General features: G+C 43.1%; 1 protein-coding gene across 1 annotated transcript in view; it reads right to left on the bottom strand.

Annotated features, from left to right (window-relative positions):
- CACNA1G (calcium voltage-gated channel subunit alpha1 G) overlaps positions 1-25,815 on the bottom strand; it is a 407,319-nt gene that overhangs the window by 73,533 nt on the left and 307,971 nt on the right. Inside the window, exons 19-21 of the mRNA XM_070934658.1 lie at positions 22,462-22,585; positions 15,999-16,067; positions 13,406-13,590 (exon numbers count right to left, since the gene is read on the bottom strand). Coding sequence (XP_070790759.1) covers positions 13,406-13,590; positions 15,999-16,067; positions 22,462-22,585 — 378 coding nt within the window. The remainder of the gene's footprint in view (positions 1-13,405; positions 13,591-15,998; positions 16,068-22,461; positions 22,586-25,815) is intronic.

The raw sequence follows: 25,815 nt of genomic DNA, 5'->3' as shown, positions 1-25,815 counted from the left end.
TGTAAAAGTGACCAGGACAGAAGAAGAAAGATGTTTTCCTGTGCGCTGCTCCCACTATCCATCAATGGGTTAACTTCTTCAGCCTTTGGCAATAACTGAGTGAGAGCTCAATTTCCCTTTCCTGTTGCCCTGACACACCCCTCAATCCCATGATCCCCAGTCTTCACTCAGTTATTGGCAAAGACTGAAGTGTTTTCCTAGAGCTCCAGGCTTTCAAGCTAATTTCTCCCTTTCCTAGGTTTTTTTATTTTATTTTTGAGTAGCTTTTTTACTTGTTTTTTCTCTTTTGGCTCCCTGCCTGCATCAAGCGGAGGTTCGGCTCTACAGCTGAGCGGCGCGATCGCTCCGGCCGCCCACGCTTCACCTCGCAGGCTCCTCCGGCGCTTTAGAGTGGGGGGGAGAGAGAGCGAGCCTTGGCAGCCACCCACGCGAGCGGCGATTGAAGCAGCCGCCCGACGGAACGACGAGGGAGAGAGCGGAGAGCGGTGAGGCAGCTACCCCTCCCTCCTCCCTCCCCGCCGTCCAGGAGCCCCGCGGAGCACTTTAAACAAGCGCGGCAGGCGGTAGGACCTTCGGGCCGCCGCTGTGAGTCCGCAGCCTCCCGAAGCAACACAGCTCACACGTGGATCGGAGGAGAGCAGCGCGGTGAGGGAAGCAGCCTCCCCCCTCCTCCTCTTCGCTGCCAGAGCCCTTGGGGCCGCACCGGGCTGAGCGCGGCAGGCGGTAGGACCCCCGGGCCACCGCTGTGAGACCGCAGCCTCCCCAGCCCTCGGATTGCAAGCCACGTGCTCCCTCCATTGCAGGGGATTTCCAGATCCGCCATCTTGGCTGCATCCGGATAAGGGTAGCTCCGCCCTTATTGGCAGTTGGAGGCCCACACCTCTCATAGGGCCTCCCCAACGGGCCTGCTGTTTTAAATTTGAGGATCTTCGGGCCCCATCCGGCTGCAAGCACAGAAGCCTTCCCCTTTAAGCACAGCAAGCCATATTGTGGAGAGAGCCAGATGGCAGCTTTGGGCTTGTCAGACTCTCCTTTCTCCTCGGACCCAGAGCTTGAAACAAGCCCAGCTCGCAAGGGGTCCAGATCCTCTAAAAAGCATTCAAGGAAACGGTCATCACATCATAAAGACCGTGGGGAAAAGGCCCCCCCGATCCTCGACAAGGATGCTGCAAGGCACCATAAGACCCTTGAACGCCTCTGCGAGAAGGCACAGAAGGAGAGAGCGGCAACACCTCTTCAAGGGCCCGAGCCCCCTAGTCCCTCTCCTCAGGTATGTGCGGAGGCGGGCCCTGGCATCACGAGTCTGGCCGAGCTGACACTAACACCGGCAACCCCGTGGGCAGCTGGCCTCAACCAGCAGCTGCCACGGCCCAGAGGAGCATCCCGATCATTGCCAGATGCCCCACTATCGGACCCTCCTCACTGGCGCCACCGTGGGGCGGAAGCTACATTTACACCAACGGCAGCTGGCCTGCGTGCCCCAGAGGGACCCCTACCAGCCAGCCAGCTAGACTTCCAAACCATGTTTTCAGCCGCAATGTCTTCCTTCCTGGCCGCAGGCTGGCAGCAGGCTGCAGGAGGGGCCCCCCGCCAACTACCAGCCCAGGGGGCGCCCCAACAGCAACCGGCCCAGCACCAACAGGCGCATGCCCAGTCATCCTCGTCAGAGGATTCAGACCAGGCCGAGGAGGGCCCAGAGACCTTCGAGTTATCAGAGGACGAAGGTCTGATGCCAGATGCTCCGGCTTTTACGGGCCTCTTCCGCCCAGCATTATTCAAATCGCTCCTACACAAGGCGCGCCTCACAACCAATTTAGGCGTACCTGGCGAGACGTCCGCGCCTAAACCCGCTACCACGGGCCCCCACGATGCGCTCTTCAAGTCTTCCAAGCAGGAGAAGGACTGCATCCCCTGCCCCCAGCTGTTTTCGGACGTGATCCAGAACCCCTGGGGACAGCCAGCCTCGCTAACAACCCCAAGCAGCCTAGACAAGAAGCTCTACTGCTCAGCCCAGGAATTGGAGGACCTCTTAACTCTGCCATCGGTGGACCAGCCAGTAGCCTCCCTGTCTTCCTCATCGATGGTGTCCACGGATGCTGCAGACGGGCTCAAAGCTGAGGACAAGAGGACAGAGTGGGCCCTCCGTAAGTCCCATCAAGCAGCGGCCTGGGCAATCAGGACGGCAACGGCGACCTCCTTTTTCAACAGAGCCACCCTCATCTGGCTACGCCAACTACAGGAAAAACTGCCCCCAGAAGACGCTAGGCTACATCAGGATTTGAATAAGATCCTAGCCGCCACCGAATATGCCGCGGATGCATCCCTGAATTCCGCCAAATTCGCTTCTAGATCTCTGGCCTCGAACATCACAGCAAGGAGGCTGTTCTGGCTTCGCCCCTGGAAGGCAGATCTTAAAGCCAAATGGAAGCTAGCCGCAGCCCCGTACAAAGCCCCAGACTTGTTTGGGGCAGCCTTGGACCCAGTCTTGATCGAAGATAAAGACAAGAGGAAGGTGCTCCCATCAGCGTACCGGCGGCAGGACCGCAGATACACACCTTACTCTTACCAGCAGCCCTTTCGGACCAGCTCAGGGCCGAGGGGGACCCCACCACAACGCTCCCAATTCCAGAGTGCAAGCAGACACCAGGACAGATCTCAGTTCCGAGACCGCGGCCGACCCCAGCAAGCCAAACGGTCCTTCCGTGGGGCCGGTTTCAAAACCGCCAGAAGGGGGAAGTGACGGCCGGGCCGGGGGCCCCATCGGTGGGAGACTCCAACGCTTCCACCAGCAATGGGCCCGATCAACGGAGGACTCGTGGATTCAGCGCACCATCTCATCGGGGCTCTCCATCGAATTCTCTGGTCCTACACCCAGTCGCTTTGTACGTTGCCCGGTCCCACAGTCCAAAGACCTCAGAGACCTTCTGGCACAGGAGATCGCACACCTGCTGGAGATACGAGCCATAGAACCGGTGCCTCACGACCAGCAGGGTACAGGCTTCTATTCAACTCTCTTCCTGGTGCCCAAAAGCTCGGGAGGCTGGAGAGCCATTCTGAATCTCAAACGACTAAACCGGTCGGTAAAGTACCGCAGATTCAAAATGCACTCCCTCAAGACAATATTAGCGGGCGTAAGGAAAGGAGACCTCCTCCAGTCAGTCGACCTGCGGGAGGCATATCTGCATGTACCGATCCACCCCGGCCACCGGCGCTTCCTGAGATTCGAATTTGCAGGTCAGCACTTCCAGTACCGCACAATGCCCTTTGGCCTCTCGTCGGCACCTCGTACCTTCACCAAGCTGGTAGCGGTGGTGGCGGCCACACTACACGCCATCCCAGTGCGTCTCCTCTGCTACCTCGACGACATTCTGATCCTATCGTCGTCACACAGCCAGGCTACCAAGGATATGGAAAGAGTCCTGAGGGCATTCCAAGACCACGGGTTTTCCATCAACTTCGAGAAAAGCCAGCTACAGCCATCCTCTCGACTGCTGCACCTGGGGGCGGAGATCGACTCAATCAGAGGCCAAGTCTTCCTCTCTCAAGAGAGGATCCTGAGCATTCGAGACCTAATCCAACAGGTCTCGGAAGCGGGGAGAGTGCCCCTGATACAGCTGGCTTCACTCCTCGGGAAGATGGTCTCCTGCTTCGGTATCGTTCCGTGGGCACGCAGACACTCGCGGGCCCTCCAATGGTTCCTGCTGCCCTTCCAGAGAGCAGGCAAGACCAACCTGAAACGCAGGGTAACCTTACCACCTCAGGTCCGTCTCTCCCTCGGATGGTGGAGGTCCCCGGCACTCCTCAAGGGCTGCGAGTTCCTGGACCCGGACAGGCTCACACTGACCACAGATGCAAGCCTGCGGGGATGGGGTGCCCATCTGCACCACCTGGTAGCCCAGGGCCAGTGGTCCAGGAGCGAACGGCAAAGCAGCATCAACCTCCTGGAACTCTGGGCAATCAGGCTGGCACTACGGCAATTCCAGACAGCAGTTCAAGGACAGCACGTTCTGATCCGCACAGACAACATCTCGGCAAAAGCTCACGTCAACAGGGAAGGCGGCACGAGGTCTCACACACTGATGTTCGAGTCCGAGGCTCTATTCGCCTGGGCGGAGTCTCATCTGCTCTCGATCAAAGCGGAGCACATCTCGGGATCAACCAATGTCAGGGCGGACTGGCTCAGCCGCGAACTGATAGACCCAGCGGAGTGGCAACTACACCCACGCCTGTTCCGGGAGCTCAGCGACCGCTTTGGGATGCCGGAGGTGGACCTCTTCGCGACCCCGACCAACGCCCAGCTAACTCGCTTCATATCTCGATACCCATCCGCACAGGCGGAAGACCACGACGCCCTAAGATGCAGATGGCCCAAGGGCCTACTCTACGCCTTTCCACCGATTCCCCTCATCCCTCGTCTCATCCGGAAGCTACTGGCGGAGGAGGCCGACCTACTGCTGGTGGCACCGCATTGGCCTCGAAGACCGTGGTACGCCGACCTCGTGGCGTTATCCGTGGAGCAACCCTGGCAGATCCCTCCCCTCCAGCTGGAGCTCTGCCAGGGGGCGGTCAGTCATCCAGAGCCTCAGTGGCTACGATTGACCGTCTGGCACTTGAGAGGGTCATCCTAAAGAGAGATAGACTATCTGATGGCGTAGTAAATACTATCCAGGCTGCCAGACGGCCCTCAACGAACCGCATTTACGAGGCCTCGTGACGGGCATTCTGCCGCTGGTGTTCTCAGCACCACGAAGACCCTACATCGGCTTCAATCCAGAGCATCCTCGAATTCCTGCAGTCAGGACTGGAGAAAGGGCTGGCGCCAGCAACCCTAAGGCACCAGACAGCAGCGCTATCCACGGTCATCGCATCACCTCCCTACCAAGCGCTGTCCCATCACCCGCGCATCAAGGGATTCCTTCACGGCGCCAAGAACTTGCGCCCCCCCACAGTGCACCGGTACCCGTCCTGGGACCTCCCGCTGGTCGTCCGGGCCCTAACAGGCCCCCCATTTGAGCCCTTGAGCTCAGTGTCCCTAAAACACCTATCGTTCAAGGTGGCCTTCCTCCTGGCAGTCACCTCAGCCAGAAGAGTCTCGGAGCTAGCAGCTCTCTCAATCCGGAAGGACCTCTGCATCTTCAGGGACACCACGGTGGTCCTCCGGCTGGACCCGACCTTCATCCCCAAGGTGAATTCCTGGTTCCACCGTGCCCAGGAACTCATCCTTCCGGACTTCTGCCCCTGCCCCAGCAACGGCAGAGAACAACAATGGCACTCCCTTGATGTCCGCCGCGCCCTTCGCATTTACATTGACAGGACAGCGGCCTTCCGTCACACCGAGGCGCTCTTAGTATCCTTCAACCCGGCCTCCATGGGACGGAAGATTTCAGCATCTACGGTGAGCAGATGGATTAAGGCCTGCATCGCGTTGGCGTACGAGCTGAACACCAAACCTCTTCCGGGAAGGATTCTCCCACACTCCACTCGCAGCGCGGCCACAACGGCGGCCTGGACAACGCAGGCGTCGGTGGCAGATATTTGCAGAGCAGCAACCTGGTCATCGGTGACGCCCTTCATCCGCCACTATAAGATAGACGCCTACAGCTCTGCAGAAGCATCCTTCGGCCGTAGGGTGCTGCAGACGGTGGTGACAGAGGAGGACTCTGGAGGCACTCAGCTTCCCGCCCATGGGGTTTAAACTTGGGTATATCCCATTGATGGATAGTGGGAGCAGCGCACAGGAAAATGGACGTTGTCTTACCTGAACGTCCCTTTTCTGGGCGCTGCGTACACTATCCATACCCTCCCCTTTCTTTTCGTTGGCTTCTGCCATTACAGTTTGTTGGTGTTTACAGATGGTTTTCATTAAAGTTATGTTGTTTACCTGACACGGTGTGTTCTCCTGTAACTTCGTTCAGACTGGGGATCATGGGATTGAGGGGCGTGTCAGGGCAACAGGAAAGGGAAATTGAGCTCTCACTCAGTTATTGCCAAAGGCTGAAGAAGTTAACCCATTGATGGATAGTGTACGCAGCGCCCAGAAAAGGGACGTTCAGGTAAGACAACGTCCATTCTCTCCTCATCCGACACAGGAAATGCTTTTTCTACCCTGATTTGTGAATTTTGTTTGTCTATTCATTCTCAACTTGTGTCTCAGCACGGACCAAAAAAAATATGACGTGGAAGGGCAAAAGAAGAAGAAGAAGAAGAAGAAGAAGAAGAAGAAGAAGAAGAAGAAGAAGAAGAAGAAGAAGAAGAAGAAGAAGAAGAAGAAGAAGAAGAAGAAGAAGAAGAAAAGGCAGCTAATAATATGGAGGTAGCCTCTAAACATTCTTTGAAATTACAAACATATGAAATTGCTTTAAAACTGAGTTAGAACATTGGTTGCTCAATACTGTCTACATTAGTTTCTCCCAGCCTGGCATTCTTAATAAGTATATTAAGAATGCTTTTCACTTTGAAAATAGTAAACGCTCCTGAAAGACTTTGCTTGCATTGCACATTGCTCCCTCCTCAAACCCGCTTGCCACTTCGTGTTTGATCCTTTGTTGAGGATTGGGATTGGCAGTGTTCTGGTAGCATTCTTTCTTCCACCTTACCTTTGTAGTTAACTACAAAACTGCAGGATTATGCAGATCAACATAGTTGTCCCTACCCCCACCCCATCCCTCCAGCTTTAAGTATTTAAAAAGACAGTCATCCTTAATTCAACTCAGAGACTTTCTCCCTTCATCCTGAATTTCCTTCCCTTAAACTCCCTTCTTGTTTGAATAGTGGCCAGTTTCTCTTTGTCTTGAGTGTTGAGTGTTCCAGTGGCTGCAGTTGTATTTTCTCAGGGAAAGCTCTCTCATCCTTACTAGCCTTCCTCTATTAGGGCAAATCTTGGTGGGACACGAGGGGCAGTTCACCCCTTTCTACGGATATAATAAATGTATAATGCAGCCTTTCCTGGTCTGGTGATTTCCAGATGGGCTGGAATGCCAACTGTTTATCAAAGAGGAACTGCTTTGGCTAAGACTGGTAAAACATTAATCTTCAAGCATCTGAGTAGTTCTGATTAAATTAACCATGCTAAGCCCAGCCTGCAGTATTTCACCACACAGTTAAAAGCAGTAGAGTTTTTAAAAGCTGTCCCTAAGTGATAGAAATAAACTAATTATATTTTCAATATTATCACTCTTCTGCTGTCCTGAAGTAAAAAAAAAAAAAAATCCAGCATAGTCCCCAGCTAAAATAGAAATATAGTACTTTCTCATCTCAATTACTTTTCCTGAGCAATTATAGTATAGTATAGTACAGAGGATCACTTCATGTTAATAATAGGATATTGGAGTATCTTCTTTAAAAAAAACAGGAAGCAGATGGATCATGTTTATTTTCATCAGCTATGCAATGCACACATTTAATTCAGGTAGAAGGTAAAATATGTGGTAGTCATCACGTCACCTGCCTTAGAGAGGAAGCCTTGAGTAAAAGTCGCAACCACATGACTCTGGCCACTATTAATGATGCTTGCACAACTTCTACGAAAGCGAGGGTTTTAATGGTGTGGTTAAAGCTGGCTTGGATCAAAAGGCCAAGACTTCACACAGACGGCATACCATGTGGAGCAATGCCCATCTGGTTTGCATCCTCTGTAGCTACCACATCACAGGGTGCATGTATGAAGTGGCGCCCTTTGGGCTAAAAAAAGACAAGTTTTTGTTTAAGCTGTCTCCTACCAAAAGGAGGGGGGGGGAAAAGCCATGGGCTGGAGAAATAGTTCTGGAAATAAGTAGGCAGGTTTTGATGAAAGCTTTGCATGAGCTAGATAGGCTTTCCAGTGGTCTTCAGCATGAATTCTTTGTCTCTTTCTCATGACTTTTTTTCCCTGTCTCCTGCACCCTTCCTCCAGAAACCTGACCTTCTATGGTTTCTGGGGGAGGGTGGAGAAAGAGGGAGGATAATAGGTTCCTTGAAGCAAACTGTATCATGAAAAATAATCATCTGCAAATGGTTACAAGATGCATTATGCAACTTGCATCATTTATTCTGAACACTGAAACCCACATTTAGATTTCTTTCGTGCAAAGTAAGTACTGTTTGGCCTTAAAACCTCTATACCATTTCATTGGCTTCAGTGATAATGCAGTTCTTATGTCTCCAGGAAATAAAAATGTAAGGACTTTTTTCAGAAAATGACAAATTCCGAATCACTGAAAGATGGCAGCATGATTTTATTTGTGGCCTCCAGGCATCGTTAATCGATGCCTTTTTCTCAGATGCGGAGCACTGCTGGATCATGTTTGTGTAGGACCATCAGCAATGAAGAAATCGTATTTTCAGCATCTTAATGGTAACTTGGACAAGCAAATTACCATATCTTATCCATTTGCCAGAAAGAGAGAGAAGAGGAGCGCAGTAAGAATATAAAAGAAAAAAGCTACAAAATGATTTTTGTATCCTCGTATTATGAAAGCTGAATAATTCATACATATTGGAAGCCAAAGTCAGGGGACTCAACTTACCAAAATTATTCTACATAAATTTGTCTTGCAGATGATCTCAGACACTGTGGTTTGGATGCTTTAGGTAGAAATACTTTGATTGTGATCAATTCATACATACAAGGGATCTACAAATACTACTATACATCAGGGAGTTTTTGATAAATAGTTGTTATGCTTCCCTTCTCTTCTTCTTAAAGGACTTTTCAGAGTGGTGTCATATGCCACAAGCCGTAATAACGAAAACCCTCATCAACTCTTATGTCTCCAGAATAAAGTATGTCATAAGGGCAGCCTAGATAAGTGATTTATCCTCAAAAACTTTTTCTCTGTCAAAATCAAGTTAATAAGTAATCTATTCCTTGCTCTATATACAAATTTACATATCTCCTAAATCATATTGACGTAATGTTAGAAACCAGAGACGTTGAGCAATGTCCATTTTTACTTTTAAAATTCATAAAATAATAATTTTTTAAAATAATAATTAAAAAGAAACTTTTTCTCTGGATAAGAGGAAAAGTAGAAATGAGAGTATTGTTCCTATATTTCACATAACCCTGCTCTGCTCAACCATAAGCTTTTATCAATTAAAAAAGGAATAATATCATGGATGAAAACTTTGGCTGAAAACCCATTTCATCTTTATGGAATCTATACTTAAATATTCAAGGTTTTTCCTCCTTTGTCTCCTTTTCTGTTATTGTAAATCTCTAGAAAAAGGGATTCATTTGGATAATATGGCATAGAGATTAGTTAAAGCAAATTAAGAATATGCCATTTTATACTTTGGGATTGAAGAGAAAAGAATTGGAAGACTGGAGCAAAACTTGTACTTTGTATCTGTTTGTACCTATAATCTTACACTGACCTAGGTAGGAAAATATCCATGGCATTCTTCTGGAACAATGGGAGAGCCAGTTTGGTCTAGTGTTTAAGACAATCTAGAAATCAAGAGACTGTGAGTTCTAGTTCTGCCTTAGGCCTGAAAGCCAGCTGGGTGACTGAGCCAGTCACTAGCTCAGCCAACAGCTTCAGGCTTGGATGAGCAACAAGCCAGTCAGTCAATTCCTTTGCAACCAATGGATCAACACTCAATTGATGTGGGGAAAAAAACCCAGACCCTGCACTGGTGGGAAAAGGCTAGGAAGAAAAAATAAATCTTCTGGGACAGTGAAAGACAACTAACGGCCAGGAAAACTAGGCAATCTTGTAGAATAGCAGCTATAATGGTTTGTGGGAATGATCTTGGGAAACACGGGGAAGAGGCATAGTCAGGGAAACAGTTGGATAAGAGGCAACTGAGCCAATAGAAGCAGCATAAACGTGGCCCTCCTTAGTTTCTTGGGCAGTAAAGGTGATGGCGGAAGAGCTGTATTTTTGCAATAGTGGCAAATATCAGGTATAGGATGAGGGTGAAGGTTCATTCTCTGAGCTTGTAGTTTGGTTTCTGAACGTTTCATTACCAGGTTAGGTAACATCCTCAGGAGAGTTTAGGGGCTGTGAGTGTCAATGTTCTTCTGTTTATAAGGGGCTTCAGGTGTGGGTGTGTCAAGTGAGGGTCTTGTGATGGTTCAGCTGTGAATCATCAGTGAGTCTTGTGATGGGTTTTGTGATAAGGAGGTTACATCAGGTCAGGGTCATTGGGAGGTGAACTGGTGGGGGGGTGTTGTGTGGCTTGGTTGAGGGTCGGTGCTGTCTCTAGTTGGCTGTGTGGTTGATTTGGATTCTGAGGGGTTCGTAGGCTGGTTGTAGGTTAACGTGTCTGTTGATGGAATTTCTTGTGAAGTGCCAGGCTTTGATGAATTCATGAGAACTGTATTTTCAGACTTGCAACATTCTGTTAATGTAACCCTATATAATGAAAGCAGAATTAGTCCATCTAGTCATGCTTCCTCTATGGACTACCTGGCAAGACTGACAGCAACAGAGAGGGCATTTCTTGACAGGGATGGTTATGTGTGTGAAGGTAGCTTACCAAGCATTGCAACTGCTGCCAAAAGGATGGTTTTGCAGGAAATATTGCAATACAGGGAGCCTATAGAAACATAGTGCTTTCCAAAATGCTATGGCCACTAATAGTTAATGTCCCCACTAGGCTCACTGCTATGGAAAAAATGCTCCTGAGAAAGAGGAAAAATAACTCTCTCTCTCTCTCTCTCCCCTGTGCATCTTTCAGTTTGCAACCAATATTCTTTCTGAAAGATCTGAACAACAATTTGCAATCATGAATTTGTCTGTGTTCATTTCAGTTACCTGTTCTTTTACCCTTATAGACAGCTTTGGACCTTACTGGTACTTAAATCGTTGAGTTTTTCTTAAAAACTATGTGCAGAAAGAAAGGAAAGTATGACAGAAGGAGATAGAAAAAAGTTCCATAAAACTGTACCTCTTATAAAATCAGACCTAGATTTACATTTATAGTCATCGTGAGTCATATCGTTAAATTATGCAAGTTTATTTAACAATAAACTTGCATAAACCAATATATGCAATTCAAGTAGTTTAAATAGTCCCCCATTAGGACTGTTGCTGATAAAATTCATATTTATATATATAAAAAGTCATGTTTTTTAGGCCATTTGTGTAACTGATGGCAAATGGAGATTCTCTTTTAAACCTTTTCCCCTTATGCTGTTCAAAGTAATAATTGCATTGCATATTTTATGATTTTAATGATGTGGATTGCTGTTACACTTTTTCTGATGGCAGCTGCTTTAAACCCCTCTGCAAGAAAATTCTAAAAAAAAATGTAATACAAGTATTTGCAGTAATACATTAACACTGTTCTATAATGATCACGTATTCTGCATTTAGTTCTTTCCTTCTTTAGGCTTCTACGTCACTAAATTCCCACAGGTTCTGAGCAGCTTACAGAATATCAACAGAAGGAGTTAAAATCGTCCCATGTATTAAGGACCAACCATGAAAGGCCACCCATGGGGTAAGCTAGTCTCTGCATCTCTAAATGCAGAGTGAAGGATGATTGGCTATCTGGGGATAAGATGTTCTGGAGAAGACACTTTGTTCCAATCAAAGTTTCTCTTGAATGAAACTTTTTCCTGATCTAAGCATACTTTTTATACGAAGCAATAGACATGGGCAGTGTTAAGATGTGGATAGATGCTCCTAAATCTCCAGCTAGCAGCTATTCAATCAGTGACTCCTTGATCTGGACAACAGCACCTGGGCAGGGACGGGTTTCTAAACCCGTCGCTACCAGTTCGCTTGTGGGCACGTGCGTGCTTGTGCGTGATGCTTTTGCACATGCGCAGAAGCATCCAGGTGGGTGGGCGGAGCCTCCCACCACTGCTGCCGCTACCAGTTCACCCGACCTGGGGCAAACCAGAAACAACCCACCGCTGCACCTGGGTTGCCATTTCAAAAATCAGCTGGAACTATGTGGAAAATTACTACTGCAAATAGTTTATTGCAGAAAACTATAAAGCTCATATATTTAACTTCCACTGTGGGTTGCTGCCTATATGAATTGGGTCTCAGGCCAATCCTGCTCAAGCCTTTAAAGGAAATTAATCAAGGAGAGAAGCAACCCAGAAGTAAGGAGAAATTTCCTGACAGTGAAAACAGTTAACCAGTGGAACAGCTTGCCTTCCGAAGTCCCAAAGTGTTGTGGCCCACCAGCGACCTGCGCGGATAGTGGCTGATCCCAACGACAAGGAGGCTGGTGTGGTGTCGCGCCAGCAGCTTGCGCAGCTGGCGCTTGCATCGGACAGCGAGGAGGCTGAAGAGGATGTGGTACCAGAGGCAGAGACTCAGCCAGGGCCTTCAGAACCTCCAGAGGCTCCTTCAAGTGGAGACAGCAAAGTGGAGGAGCCTCTTCTCAATGCTCGAGCACGCAGGGCTGCCAAAAGGAAGGAGTGGCTACTCAGGAGAAAGAGGTCTCCTCGAGAGTAAGGCTTGAGAATAATTGGCCACTCCCTTAGCCTATTTAAGTTAGTTGCTAGAAACAACTTGTAATAATCATCAGAGGATTTTTGGAAAAGTCTTATCGTATTTTGTTTTCTGGGCTAGTTGCCAACCTTTGCCGGACTTTGATTTATTCTTGCTACTTAATAAATTTGATAAGGACCGTTGGTGTGTGTCAATGTCCTCAGAAATCCGGAGCTGGGGCAGAACACAAAGGTGCTTTTTCAAGAGGCAACTGGACTTTCTAGTTTTTCTTTGAAGATGTTTTGCTTCTCATCCAATAAGCTTCTTCAGCTCTCTTCTTGGATGAGAAGCAAAATGTCTTCAAAGAAAAATCAGAAAGTCCAGTTGTCTCTTGAAAAAGCACCTTTGGGACCACCATGACCTGGGTGACTGAAAATCTCCATAGACACTTGCCTCAAGTCCTTTATCACTGGCGGCTTTTAAGAAGAGATTGAACAACCACTTTTCTGGAATGATACAGGATCTCCTGTTTGAGCAGGGGGTTGGACTAGAAGACCTCCAAGGTCCCTTCCAACTCTGTTATTCTGTAAAATATGTATGACTCTCATTCTCCTTAAATATCTTCTGAAGCTTTGTTAACTCATAAAACCAAATTGCTTTTGGCAACATAACATGAGAACTGCCAACATTTCAGTTGTGCAATTTTCAGATTGCAGGGGATTCCGTGGGTAAAATCTAGGCACTCTCAGCTCATTCATTTTTTTCTCTCTCAGGCCAGCAGATGTGTGAATTAGGCTTAAAGGGGCCATAGAGACAGAAAGTATGTGAGAATATAAAAGACATTAGGATAACATATATTGGGGATTAACAATAACTGAATAACCCTTCAGGCATGTTCTCTAATATATGTTGGGGGAAAAAACATGGTTAAAATGTCCTTGCCTTATGTTTTGTATCCATCACAAAGTTCATTAGTTTCTCCTCTCCTAATTTATGCCAGTTCTGCATCACCCAGCAGATTTTTTTCTTACCTTAATGGCCTAAGAGTCCGCAAAAGCCTTAAAACTCTTAGCATTCCAAGGATTTTCGTTCCGCTATCAGAAACCATTGAAACCAGGAAGTCAGCCATAGAGATGAGGACTAGTACCCCATCCAGCACATTCCAACTGCTTTGCAAGTAGGCCTTCTCTCCGAAGCACAAGCCCAGAGCCACCACCTGCCAAGATTCCAAATTGCAACAGAATATGACTAATTTAGTCACCACGCCATCAGTAAGTTTATAATGCACGATTTACACATACGTGACTGCAAATGCATTGACTTCCCAGTTATAGAAACATAACTAAGCAGGTTCTACAAAGTGTTATGGTGTAAGGTTCATAAAAATAACTCTGCAGAAACATTCCAGATTGTTCCTTTAACACTGAGGTATTTTTAATGCAATTCAAAACCTAACTGCCATATCTACCATAAAGTGTGGCAATTTTGTAAAAGAGTGGCATACATGATTATTTTTGTCAGTAACTACAGAGGGAAGCACTAAGGATGTAATGATCATATATTATCCTAGATGTGAAACTTCAGAATACAGAGGTCACAAACACACTCAAATCTTAAACATTAAAAAATTGTTAGTTCATTTGTTTTTGTATATACACAAACACTGACACACATACATGTTCGCTCTTTACTGAAAACTTTTTTGTTCTCCTTAGAGTCTGTTGAAAGAAGGATGAGGGTTTTTTTTTTTTTTTTTTTTACATTTTCTCAAGGAATTAAAAAAATATGAACAAAGCACTTTAGAAAATGTAACTCTCTGGTCTTATCTTAAGCAAGCTAAGTTTAAATGGGAAGTTTCTTAAAGAGAACATAGTACATAAAAACTGAGATACTGAAAATAAGCCCTGAAATAAGCATAATCTTCATAAAATGCATGCACCGTACTAAAATGTTGCGGAGAATCTGAATTCAGTATTTACAAGTATATGCTACGGATGGTGGTAGTCTATTACGAATGCCACAGACTTTAGTTTTTACATTTCATTACCCTCTAAATTTGCTTCTTACAACTCCTTCCCCCAACACGTGTCTAATTTAGAATAACATTTTATGCTCTTCATTTTCAAATGAAATGGATTCTAATCCATTAAAAATTAGTAGGTTTTTAAAGCTTTAAACACTTTCTTGCATTTGCTGCATAAGTTCAACCACGACAAGCTGCTTTGTGATTAAAAGCCTTTGTGATTACAAAGATATTATAAGAAAACATAGAGGGAGGAGAAAGAAGGGAGTAAACCCAGCAAATATATGGCAACTAGTTTTAACAAACTAGCTACTCTAGCATCCTACTTCGGTCAATAGTCCTCCCTCTTTCACTGATTCCTCTGCATCAGAAATGAATATTCTGCTCCCCACAAGATGTTACCAAAACCATTAAAAAAAATCTTTCTGGAAATGAAATGCCACTTGGGGGGGGGACATTAAAATTTGCTGTCTCAAGAAAACATAATTGATATTACAATCTTAATCCAGAATTGGTTTTATTTTATTTGGAGAGAGTTTCTCCTCCAGACTCAGAATTCAGAAATTGGGTGATTCTTTATAGACAGACTTTTCTTGGGCTTATTGTTTGGGCTTAATTGAATAGCTATAGCTGCTGTATCTCCAAGTCCCTCTATAACTAAAGCTCAAATATAGCTGCAATGAGAGATGGGATACATGAGGCAGAGATTCCCATTCCCATCTCTTCTCTTCTCTTTCCTTTCCTGCCAGAAATAATATAATTCAAATTCTCTGGGCAAGTAATTTTCTTATATAAATCTACCATAACATTATGTACCCTGTTGGTATCAAAGTAAGTGTGGATGTAGAACTGACGATACTATGATGAGGCACTTTATAAAAGAGTATACGTTTGATATTTTTTCCATAATGTCCAACACCTTTATCAGTAGTTTAAGTTTAGGCATGTGCTTAAATTGTGGAAAGAATAAGGAATGTATACGCTTTGAGTGAAAGAAAAGACATTTTCTCATTGGAATCTCTGTTCGCATTCTTGTATATGCACTGTACAGAATAATACACAATCTATGCAAATATTAAAATCACAGAAGTCATTAATCTTATTTTAAAATAAACTGCAGTTTGCCAGTAAAAATATGAGTCTAGCACCTAACCCTAGGAATATGGGTCCAGCAATTATGGATGCTTATAGTCAGTATGGAGAGGTGCGGTGGCCTAGAGGTGGAGCTCTCACCTCACAATCAGGCAGCTGTGAGTTCGATCCTAGGTAGAGGCAGATATTTCTCTCTCTGGGCACAATGAGAATATATCTGCTGAACAAAACTCTGCATTGGCGACTAGAAGGGTATCAGTAAACACTCTGCTAGCTCCATTTAGTTGCCCAGACTCCATCCCACAAGGGATTATGGGGTTGTTAAAAAAAGATGATGGTTCATGGATGCTTATGAGTTTCAATCACACACAGAGCTTTACATGGATCTGGGAAAATTCATGTCCATGCTGATATACAATGTGGGTAGATGGGATAAGTTCAGTGATGGTGAAATTACATAATGTGATGATTGTTGATGATCAGAAACTGGATTATGCTGGATTATTTACCTTTATGGTCATTTCAGCCAAGAACACTGCTGTGAAAATATAGTTGGAGAGAGTGAGGAAAATCCGTTCCTGTTGAAAGAGAGAGGGAGGGAGGGAGGGAGAGAGATGGGATTTAAAAGTCTTACTTATCAAGCTTTTCAAGAAACAACACCCAAATAAGTGCAAGATAAGACTTTTCCTTTTCTAATCCTTTATCTTTCTTAGCATCCTGGACAGCTGCCAAATATTGGGCTGAAATAGAGATTTTATTTTTATCATATTCTGCCTAGCTCCTGTCATGATGTCATTCATTGTGATGTCATTCTAGTTGTCCCAAAAATTCAGAATACATAGAGGGACATACGAGAAAGGGGAAGGCATAAACACAATATCGTTCTTCTTAATCTTACAGGGTGGGCGGAAACAACTCTTGAAAACTTAAGCCTTTTTTGCTCTAAATATCTAGGTTTCACCTCTTATATGTCTAGGCCAAAGCACTTACTCTGTCATTGAACTACAGGTTCTTCCCCTGTGAAAATGAATGTCCAGGATTTTTGTCTACACACAATTCTGTGTCATCAATACAGGTAGTCCTCAACTTATGACCACAATCAGGACCACAACTTCTGATGTTACTCGGTGCAATTGTTAAGTGAGTTACACCTGATTTTGCAACCTTTTTTCCAGAGTTAAGCATATTACAACAGTCTTTTACACGAATCATGAGGTCATTAAGTGAATCTGGCTTCCTTCAATGACTTTGCTTGTCAATGAACAGAGATTGTAAATAGTGGTCATGTGACTCCACGACATTGCAGCCATTCTAAATACAAGCCAGTTGCAAAGCACCCTGAATTTTGATCACGTAACTTTAGGGATTCTGCAATGGTCATAAGTGTGAGGACCAGTCATAAGTCACTTTTTTCAGTACATAAGTTTGAATGGTTGAAAAACAAATGACTGTTAAGTCAAGGACTACCTGTACAACAGCTATTTTGTTGTAGCTGTTGTGAGCCGTGCTGTCTCTTGTGCATACTATATGGGCCAAGAAGGATCATAATAATTTCCAGATTCACATTAATTAAGATGCACAAGTACCGTTCTTTCAGCTAAAGTAAAATGTATTTTCTACCTTTATTTAAAAGCAGTGGGTGGTTCAGAAATAGAACTGTAGTGAGAATTCTTGCCAATGTTGCTCCTTTCATCAGTAAATAAAAGAACAATAGTGCTACATTAATTTACAAACTGCAAGGGAATTATACAACTGAAGCAAAAATATAAACAGATGCAATGTGAGTTTCAAAATAATTATAAATCCAGTTAGCCAGTTCTGAACAGGCCTGCAAATCCTTATTTATTCCAGTAACCTAACTTAAGTGAACAAAACCTCATCCTTCCTCTATAACTGCCTGTTACCTTGAACTAAGTTTTATATTTCCCTCTTAGTTGCCTCAGTATTGGTGGGTGATTAGCTCCATTCAAGATTTTAGTGTTTCAGAAGGAACACGGTGCCAAAAGCTATTTATGGCACCAGAAACAGCTTGATTGTACAGGTGGTGAGCTTCCAGTTAATATAACTTTTATGTTACACATCACTATAAACATGCAATACATCTATCAAATTTATTTTCATAATAAAGTCTCTCTTGTTATTCTTCCCATTTTACTTAAATGAAGAGCCGAAAACATCCTGACAATTCACAGTTCAGCCCAGAGATAAGGAATCTGGAGTCTTCATACTATTTTGAATGATAATGCCCACAAATTCCTGCTGGGCTTATGAATACTGTAGTCCATGATGTCTGAATGGCATCAGATTGACTATTTTAGCCAAAATTATTAGCTGTTTTATAATCCTCTGGACCACACCATTATGGATAAATTGAATGGCTCCAACAACAAAAATAAACAAAAGGAGCTAAAACAATGCTTCCTAACAGTGATGCTTAAAGAAATTATCCTTTAGATCAGTATTTCTGAACTTGGTAACTTAAGATATGTGTCAGGGTTCCAAGTAACAGCCCATAGGAAATCAAAACTCCAAGGCAGGGTTCCTCAAAGTATAGATTTATTAGGCGTGTCATATTGGCACAGCTAGTGAAAACCCGAATCTGCCCCAATCAGGTCTCTCTCCCCATCCCGGATGCCTCCCATCCACACCCCTCCAGGTGCTGGTGAGAGTGTCCTTGGTTTTCAGGAGAAAGAATGTTATTTTGGCTACATATTCCCCTCAGTTATCTCTATTCCTCCCTCCCTTTCCCACAGCTCCAGTCAGCCTCGCTGTGGCAACCCTGAAGATGCTCAAAGATGGCTCCAAGGTTGACAATATGTGGTTTTCAACTCCCAGAATTCTCCAGCCACACGATCCAGCCATTTGTCTGGAATCAGGGGATTGGATTAAAAGACTTCCAAGGTCCCTTCCAACTTTGTTATTCTATTAGACCTGGCAAATTCAGTTGCCAAGGTAGGAAGGCATGTTTTTAGGAATCAATGAAACACCATTCTTTCTGCAAGAAATAGTCTATAGCAGAACAGACAACAGTACAAGGCAACAGCAAAAGATTCAAAATTCTGAATGCATACATCTGTATTCAAAAACAAGTCCCATTCATTGCAAGGTTTGCTCTTAAGCAAGCGAGCATAATATTTTATTTTCATAATAATGTCTCTCTTGTTATTGTTCCCATTTCACTGAAATGAAAAGCCTGCATCTGCTTCTAGTTACTGACTGCAAGTAATTCCATTTTAATTCACTGCTCCCAGTTGGAAAAAAACAGCTTGATGTATTGGTATCGAGGGCTACTTTTCCTCAAAGTAGAATGAGCATGAAGATGTGACAAGATGTGAGGTTTTGCTCAGTCAAGTCAATTTATTTATTTATTTATTTAAACTATAGACCATAACAAAATCACAGTATTATTTTAAAATATCCAAGATTATAAAACTTTCTTAACCATAGCCCTGAACAATTTAACATAATTTTAAATATTTATTTAAAATATGACCCTACATAAATTTAAATAAAATGGCTTCATTATCCTAATAGCACTAGTTTTAGAAATTTTAACACCACTAAAATCTGATTAAGTAAACATTGCTCAGGGTTGTACCTTCATGGTAAATGTTAATGTTCATAATAATTAATATCTCTAAAATCTATTTCTTCATGGTTTGAATCCTTGCAAAAAAGTACCAATCTCAGTGAAACTTACACATTCTTTTTACTAGCTATACAACCAAAGCTCAAAAAGCAGGAATTTTAGTGGCTGGTTCTCAACTTAGAAAGCATTTCAGTAGCTGACACCGAAATGCTTTACTGAAATGTTTCACTTGCAGATTTCAGAGGACCCCTGAGTGCCACAATAATTGCTTATTCAACTTGCCAAATATGCATTTAACATCAGTTTTTCTTTATTCATAAGCAGCCAAATGTTTTATGCTGTCTGAAATGAATACATTTTCTCTTTATGTGAGTTTTGCATATTACTAAATCGGTAACCCTAAACAAACTTACAGGAAAGTAAGCCTCACCAAACTTTGGACATATGTTGAAGTAAACAATGCATTTCCAGCCAATAATAAATTAATATGAAATCACAGAATAGCAGATTAATGAGGGTTATCTGGTTGACCCTTGATGGTTTGGGAAGATCTGGCTTGGAAAAGAAATTATGTAAATCTAGCAAAACAAACCTGACAAGAGAACTAAAACAAAGATCTTTGTTCGTATCAGTATTGAGATAGAGACAAGTGAAGAAAAAGAATGGCAAAATTCTCTCTTTCTCCTCTCTTGCCACATTGGAATGCAAACACAGACAAAGAACCAAAGCACTAGACCACAAAAGAGAGGAAGAAAAGGTTTTGAATATTTATTGAAGAAAATTATGACGGACAGCATTATTAGATCAAGTAAGTTATTTCTGCTCCGAGAAAAAGGATGCTTCTCCCTTCTGTCTGCCAAAAAAAAAAGAGGAAATCTTGATGTCTTTAACCTATAGATGTTGTTCTTGGATACAGCAAAGTAGAATATAGCCAGTTTGGCCAGGGCAAAATTAAGAACGGTGAAAATCTTTCCTTTTTCCTTCCTTCCACTGCTGGGAAAGGAACATTGCTTGCTGGAATTAATAACACATATTTAAAAGCCACCCTCCCCATACACCCCTACCCCCAAACCAGACAATTACAAACAGATGAGTCCTGAGCTTCATTTGTAGCCAACACCCTTAGCCTAACAGCAGGGACTAAAAGCAGCACTCGCAATAGAATTTCCACTTAAGTCTCCCTTGGAGGCTAACTGTGCATCCATAATGGACAGATGCACAACTAAGTTGCTAGGGCTCGGTGGCAGATCAACAAATTCCACCAGGATGGGGACTGAAGCCAGTTTTCAGTCGGAATTGAACACTATCGCTTGGATTTAGCTGGAGAGCCTACTTAGCAAGTCAAGATGCTGATGTTGCTTGGATACAGTACTAGCACTGCCTGTGTGCTCGCTTTCGTGACCCCATAATACTTGCTCAAAGCTCTGTATTTGCAAGGGGGGGGGAAGAGAAAGAGCCAGATTCGAATCAGGTTTAAATCTCTAACCTTCTCTATTCTCCTGAAGAAAGATATTTATATTCATTTCTTTATCAGTTCTATGGGAATCTATGCATCCTATGAGCTGCGGTGGCGCAGTGGTTAGAGTGCAGTACTGCAGGCTACTTCTGCTGCCTGCCGGCTGCCTGCAATTTGGCAGTTCAAATCTCACCAGGTTCAAGATTGACTCAGCCTTCCATTCCTCCGAGGTGGGTAAAATGAGGACCTAGATTGTTAGGGGGCAATATGCTGACTCTGTAAACCGCTTAGAGAGGGCTGTAAAGCACTGTAAAGCAGTATATAAGTTTAAGTACTATTTCTCTTGCTATGCAGTTTCCAAGAAAACAATTGCATGTTGCATTTTGGTTTGAAAAAGCAATGTAGAGTATGATTTTCTCTATAAATGGGTATTTTTTTTGACTCCTGGTGACTGACTGTCTGGACAAGACCCTGCAGTTTTCTTGGCAAGGTTTTTTCAGAAGTGGTTTACCATTTCCTGCTTCCTAGGGCTTGGAGAAAATGGCTGGCAGAAGGTCACCTAGCTGCCTTTGTGCCTAAGGTAGGACCAGAATTCACAGTCTCCTGGTTTCTAACCTGTTGCCTTAGCCCAGTGCTTTCTAAACCTGAGTAAATTACCCCAAACTGGATAAAAGTGGCTTTTCTTTGGATAAAACCCATTAGCCAAACACAACAGGAACATTTAAATACAAATAGTCCTTGCCTTACAACCATTTGTTTAGTGCCGTTCAAAGTTACAGCAGCACTGAAAAAAAGTGACTTATGACCATGTTTCACACTCACAACCATTGCAGCATTCCTGTGGTCAGTGATCATTGCAACCGGCATGTACTTATGATGGTTGCAATGTCCCGGGTCATGTAATCACCTTTTGTAACCTTCTGACAGGCAAAGTCAACGAGGAAGCCAGATTCATTTCACCAACTGTGTTACTAAATCACTGGTAATTACAGCGGTTCACTCAACAACAGCGGCAAGAAAGGTCGTAAAATGGGGCAAAAGTCACTTAACAACTGCCTTGCTTAGCAATGGAAATTGTAAGCTCAAATGTCATAAATTGAAGACTTGCGAAAGCACTTTCTGAGTAAGAAGGATCTTCTGATAAGCTTGTTTTGGTAATGGAAAAAAAAAAAAAAGTTGGAGAAGCACTACCTTAACCAAACTACACCTTTAAGTGGCTTTTCACTAATCGTTCTTATTATATCATTTTAAAAGCACAGGCCTAGACATCGCATGTTTCTAAGATCTATAAGAAATATTCAGTTCAGTGGGATTGGGGAGGCAGGATTTATTTATTTATTTATTTATTTATTTATTATTTATTTATTTATTGCGATTTATATGCCGCCTTTCTCTCTAGGGACTCAAGGCGGCTTACAAAATGACAACTTCAATACAAATCACAATACAATACCAAATTAAAATCAGTAACCCAATTAAAAACGATTTAAAATTATAACCAGTGTACCCCCAAATGGATCAGTTTAATTGGCGGAAGAGCCACGTCTTCAGCTCGCGATGGAAGGAAAGAAGGTCGGGGGCTGTCCTGAGCTCAGTGGGCAATCCATTCCAGAGGGTCGGGGCTCCCACAGAGAACGCCCTCCCCCTGATCATCCCCCTGATGATCAAGCCTTGACAGTAATCAAACAGAAAAGGTATGCTGAGACAGCTGCCACACACATCTGCTCTAATCTTTTGTCTGGACTATCTCTTAGTACACATCAGGGTAACTTAATTTCACTCCATTTATTCCTTCTCATGCCCTCTTGAGTTCCACCTTCTGTTGATAAAAGAAACCAATAGAAAGAACAAATATTGATAAAAGCCCCACATAAACTCAGCACAACAAAGCGGCTACGTTAATTGGGAAGTGATACAGTTTACTCACAGCACTGTGGGGCTCAATTTTGGGACGCTCCATTGCAATGGTGATACAGTTCAGGAAAATGATAACCAAGACGATGTGATCAAACATCTTGTGGGAAATGATTTTATTGCATATGACACGGAATCTAAAGGGAAGAGGAAGAGAAGTCACTGGAAATCTGTGCAAAGCAGAGAAACAATCCTCTTCCTTTTCTACGGATATTGGACTACCTTTTCTTTCCTATTGTAAAAAAGCTGCAACTGCAATTAATTTTTGGAAACAGGCCTTTCTTGACAGGGACAACCCTCATCTGTCCTTATCCTCGTCTTCTACCTCCTGCATGCAAATCATCTAAAGAAAACCATCACCAAAATCTGTCTTGACATACAGTACCGTCTTTCCCAAATTGTGAGATAGTGATCACATGTCATAAGGAATGAATGAATGAATGAATGAATGAATGAATGAATGAATGAATGAATGACTTTTGTGAGCTAAAATAGGCATATGGAGAGCAGACTGCCCAGTATTCCCTGCATGATTCACCCTTCTGGCCTAGCTTCCTTGTAGTTGGACTCCACTGGAGGTGGATAATTAGTTTCTTCTGCAGTTCTGCCTTGGATTTGTTGGGACCATTTACCCACTCCTGATGGCAACGTAGTTCTTTTTATAAAAGAGATATTACAAGATGTTGCTTGCTCTGGTTCTTCACAAGCCAATGGTTCATGCTTGCCATATGGCAATTAAAGATATGGGTAGGAAGAGTGTCATTAGATTCAACCAGTGGCAAAGATTTTGAGTTCCTCAGTCTCAAGCGTTCCCCAAGTTCATCACTATCCTGACCTCCAAAAAATTATGAAAAGGTGGAGAAACTGGAAGCGTCGCGGTGAGACCAGCTGGAAAAATAGCAGGCTCTGATGAGCTCCGCAAAAATCCAGCCAGGCAAACCGTTGTCGGGGGGGGGGCGGTCTTCGGACCGGAAGCGTCCTGTAGGGATGGTGAAGAAGGAGAGACATCTCAGACAACCAAGAGGAACAGGCAAGTTCCTCAAAAGATCGGAGGCAGATCTTCGGACCGGCGACAGGGGTGGTGGCCTTTGTAAAATGACCGTTCTGAAACTGGGGCAACCAGACTAAGTCTTTGTGCAGGAACGGTGTTTGAGTGCTGGTACCGGGTGAGTGATTGGCCAACTCACAGGTAAAAGAAAATTCTGAATTGGAACATTAAAAGGCGGCTAATTGGCATTTGGGAAATTCTATGGAGGGAGAAGAACAAAGAGGAGGCTAAAATACTAAAGCCCAAGAAAGTTTTTGCATCTACAATTGGAGTTGGGGAAAATTAAAAATAATAAAAGGAAAGAACCAGAGGAAAAATATGTTTTATGTGGATTTAAAATATTTTTGACAGTTTTGACATTTACAGTAGTTGGTTTGAGAATATTGTGGATTTGAGAGAGACATCTGCTGCCAGAAAGAGAGTACTGCAATATTTGTTGGAAGATAGAAGAGAAAGTAACAGCTGTGACCTTGACTACTAAAAGATAATTTGGAAACTGTGAGAACTTTTAAGGAGTATTTGTCTTTCTATATTGCTTGGTTTTGATTCTCAATGGCTGTGGAAGATAACAAATCTTTAACATGGAGAGGACTGGATAAATACTTGAATTGGATATTATTTGAAAACAAAAAGAGACTATATGGATTTTAAATTTTAATTAACTGTGACATAATTTAAAAGTTTCAACAGTTTCTTAAATTGGCAATATGGAGTCTTGGATGTGTGAGGAACTAATTGAGATGTTTAAAAATATGCGTGAATCACTAAAGGGTAATAAAAAGTCAGAAATCTTGCTGGAATACACAGAACAGGAAATAGGGGAGAAGGTGGTAAAAGAGAGCATAAATGAGGAGCAAGAAAAAGGAATTGAATGCAAAAAGCAATTAGATGATTTCACTGGGATTTACAGTGGCAAAAAAAGAATGGATGGGGAGAACATCCATCAAAAAAGAGTCAATCAAAGGGTAAAGAGGGAAATAGTGGAAAGAGATTAGGAGAAAGCTTGGGGAGAATTACTTGAATAATATATCTAAAAGTGAGAAAAAGGACTCAGAAGAAAAGATGTAATAAATATATATTTTAAAAAAAGAAAGACGATGTTAAGAGAATGGAATAAAAGAAGATAATTATCAAGAAGTGGAATTTTGGAGAGACCAAGAGAAAATGGGCAAAGAAGGGAAGATTAGTGGAAAGGAGGAAGGGAAATAAGGTATATATTAGTAGATTTAAGGGAACTGTATTAATATTATTAACTGTGGTTGGTCAACTAAGTTAAAGTTAAAGGGTTTTAATGAAAGATTTGAATATGATGATGTATATTACTTATAGTAAAACAGAATAGCATATGAAATGTGAAATGGCAATTTGATTTAACTTTGAAGATAACTTAAATTAAGAGACAAAGTTGAAATGTTAAAAAGTGGGATGGGGATTTTGTAATGGAGTAATATAATTAATTGATGTTATTGTAAGAGATTAGGAATTAAGGGCAGATAGCAATACTGTTTATGTATTATGTTTTAAGAAATTAAGATAAGATAAAGAAGTATGAAAAAAGAATATTATGGCTGAAATTGGAACATGCAAAATGGACTTTGAAAAAAAAAAGAACAATACGGCAGAAGCTGAAATAACAAGATATGGTGAAAAATGATTAAATTGTGATAAAGAATTATACAAAAGAGATGAATAGGGAAAAAATGGGAAGATAGGAATAGATTATATGTATAAAATGTGACCCGGTCAACACTCTGTTCATAAAATATGTATGATGAAAGAAAAATTTTAATAAAACTTGTTTACAAAAATATATATATATGAAAAGGTGTTGGCTATAACATAGTTTTGTTTTTTGTAGATAATCAAGGAAGGAAATAAGGAAGGAAGAGAAAATACTTTGGTCAAAAGTGGGAAAGGGGGAAGAAGCAATATAGGTAGCCCTTGATTTACAACCATTCATTTAGGGGCCGTTTGAAGTTACAATGGCACTGAAAAAAGTGACTTATGATTGGTTTTCACACTTACAACTATAGCAGTACCCAAAAGTCATGTGATTAAAATTTGGATTCTTGGCAACTGGCATGTATTTATGATGGCTGCAATGTCAATGTGATCGCCGTCTGTAATCTTCCCAGTTGCCCTCCAACAAGCAAAGTCAATGGGGGAAGACAGATTCATTTAACAAGCACATGATTCGCTTAACAACTGTGGCAAAAATGATGGTAAATGGGGTATAACTCACTTAACAACTGCTTTGCTTAGCAATGGCAATATTGGGCTCAATTGTTGTAAATCAAAGACTTCCTGTAAAGAATATGC

Source organism: Pituophis catenifer, unplaced genomic scaffold, assembly GCF_029215685.1.
Source record: "Pituophis catenifer annectens isolate HBS135680 unplaced genomic scaffold, rPitCat1.0.hap2 SCAF_2, whole genome shotgun sequence".
In the NCBI taxonomy this organism is placed as follows: Eukaryota; Metazoa; Chordata; class Lepidosauria; order Squamata; family Colubridae; genus Pituophis; species Pituophis catenifer.
This window is presented reverse-complemented; position numbering and strand designations above follow the sequence as displayed.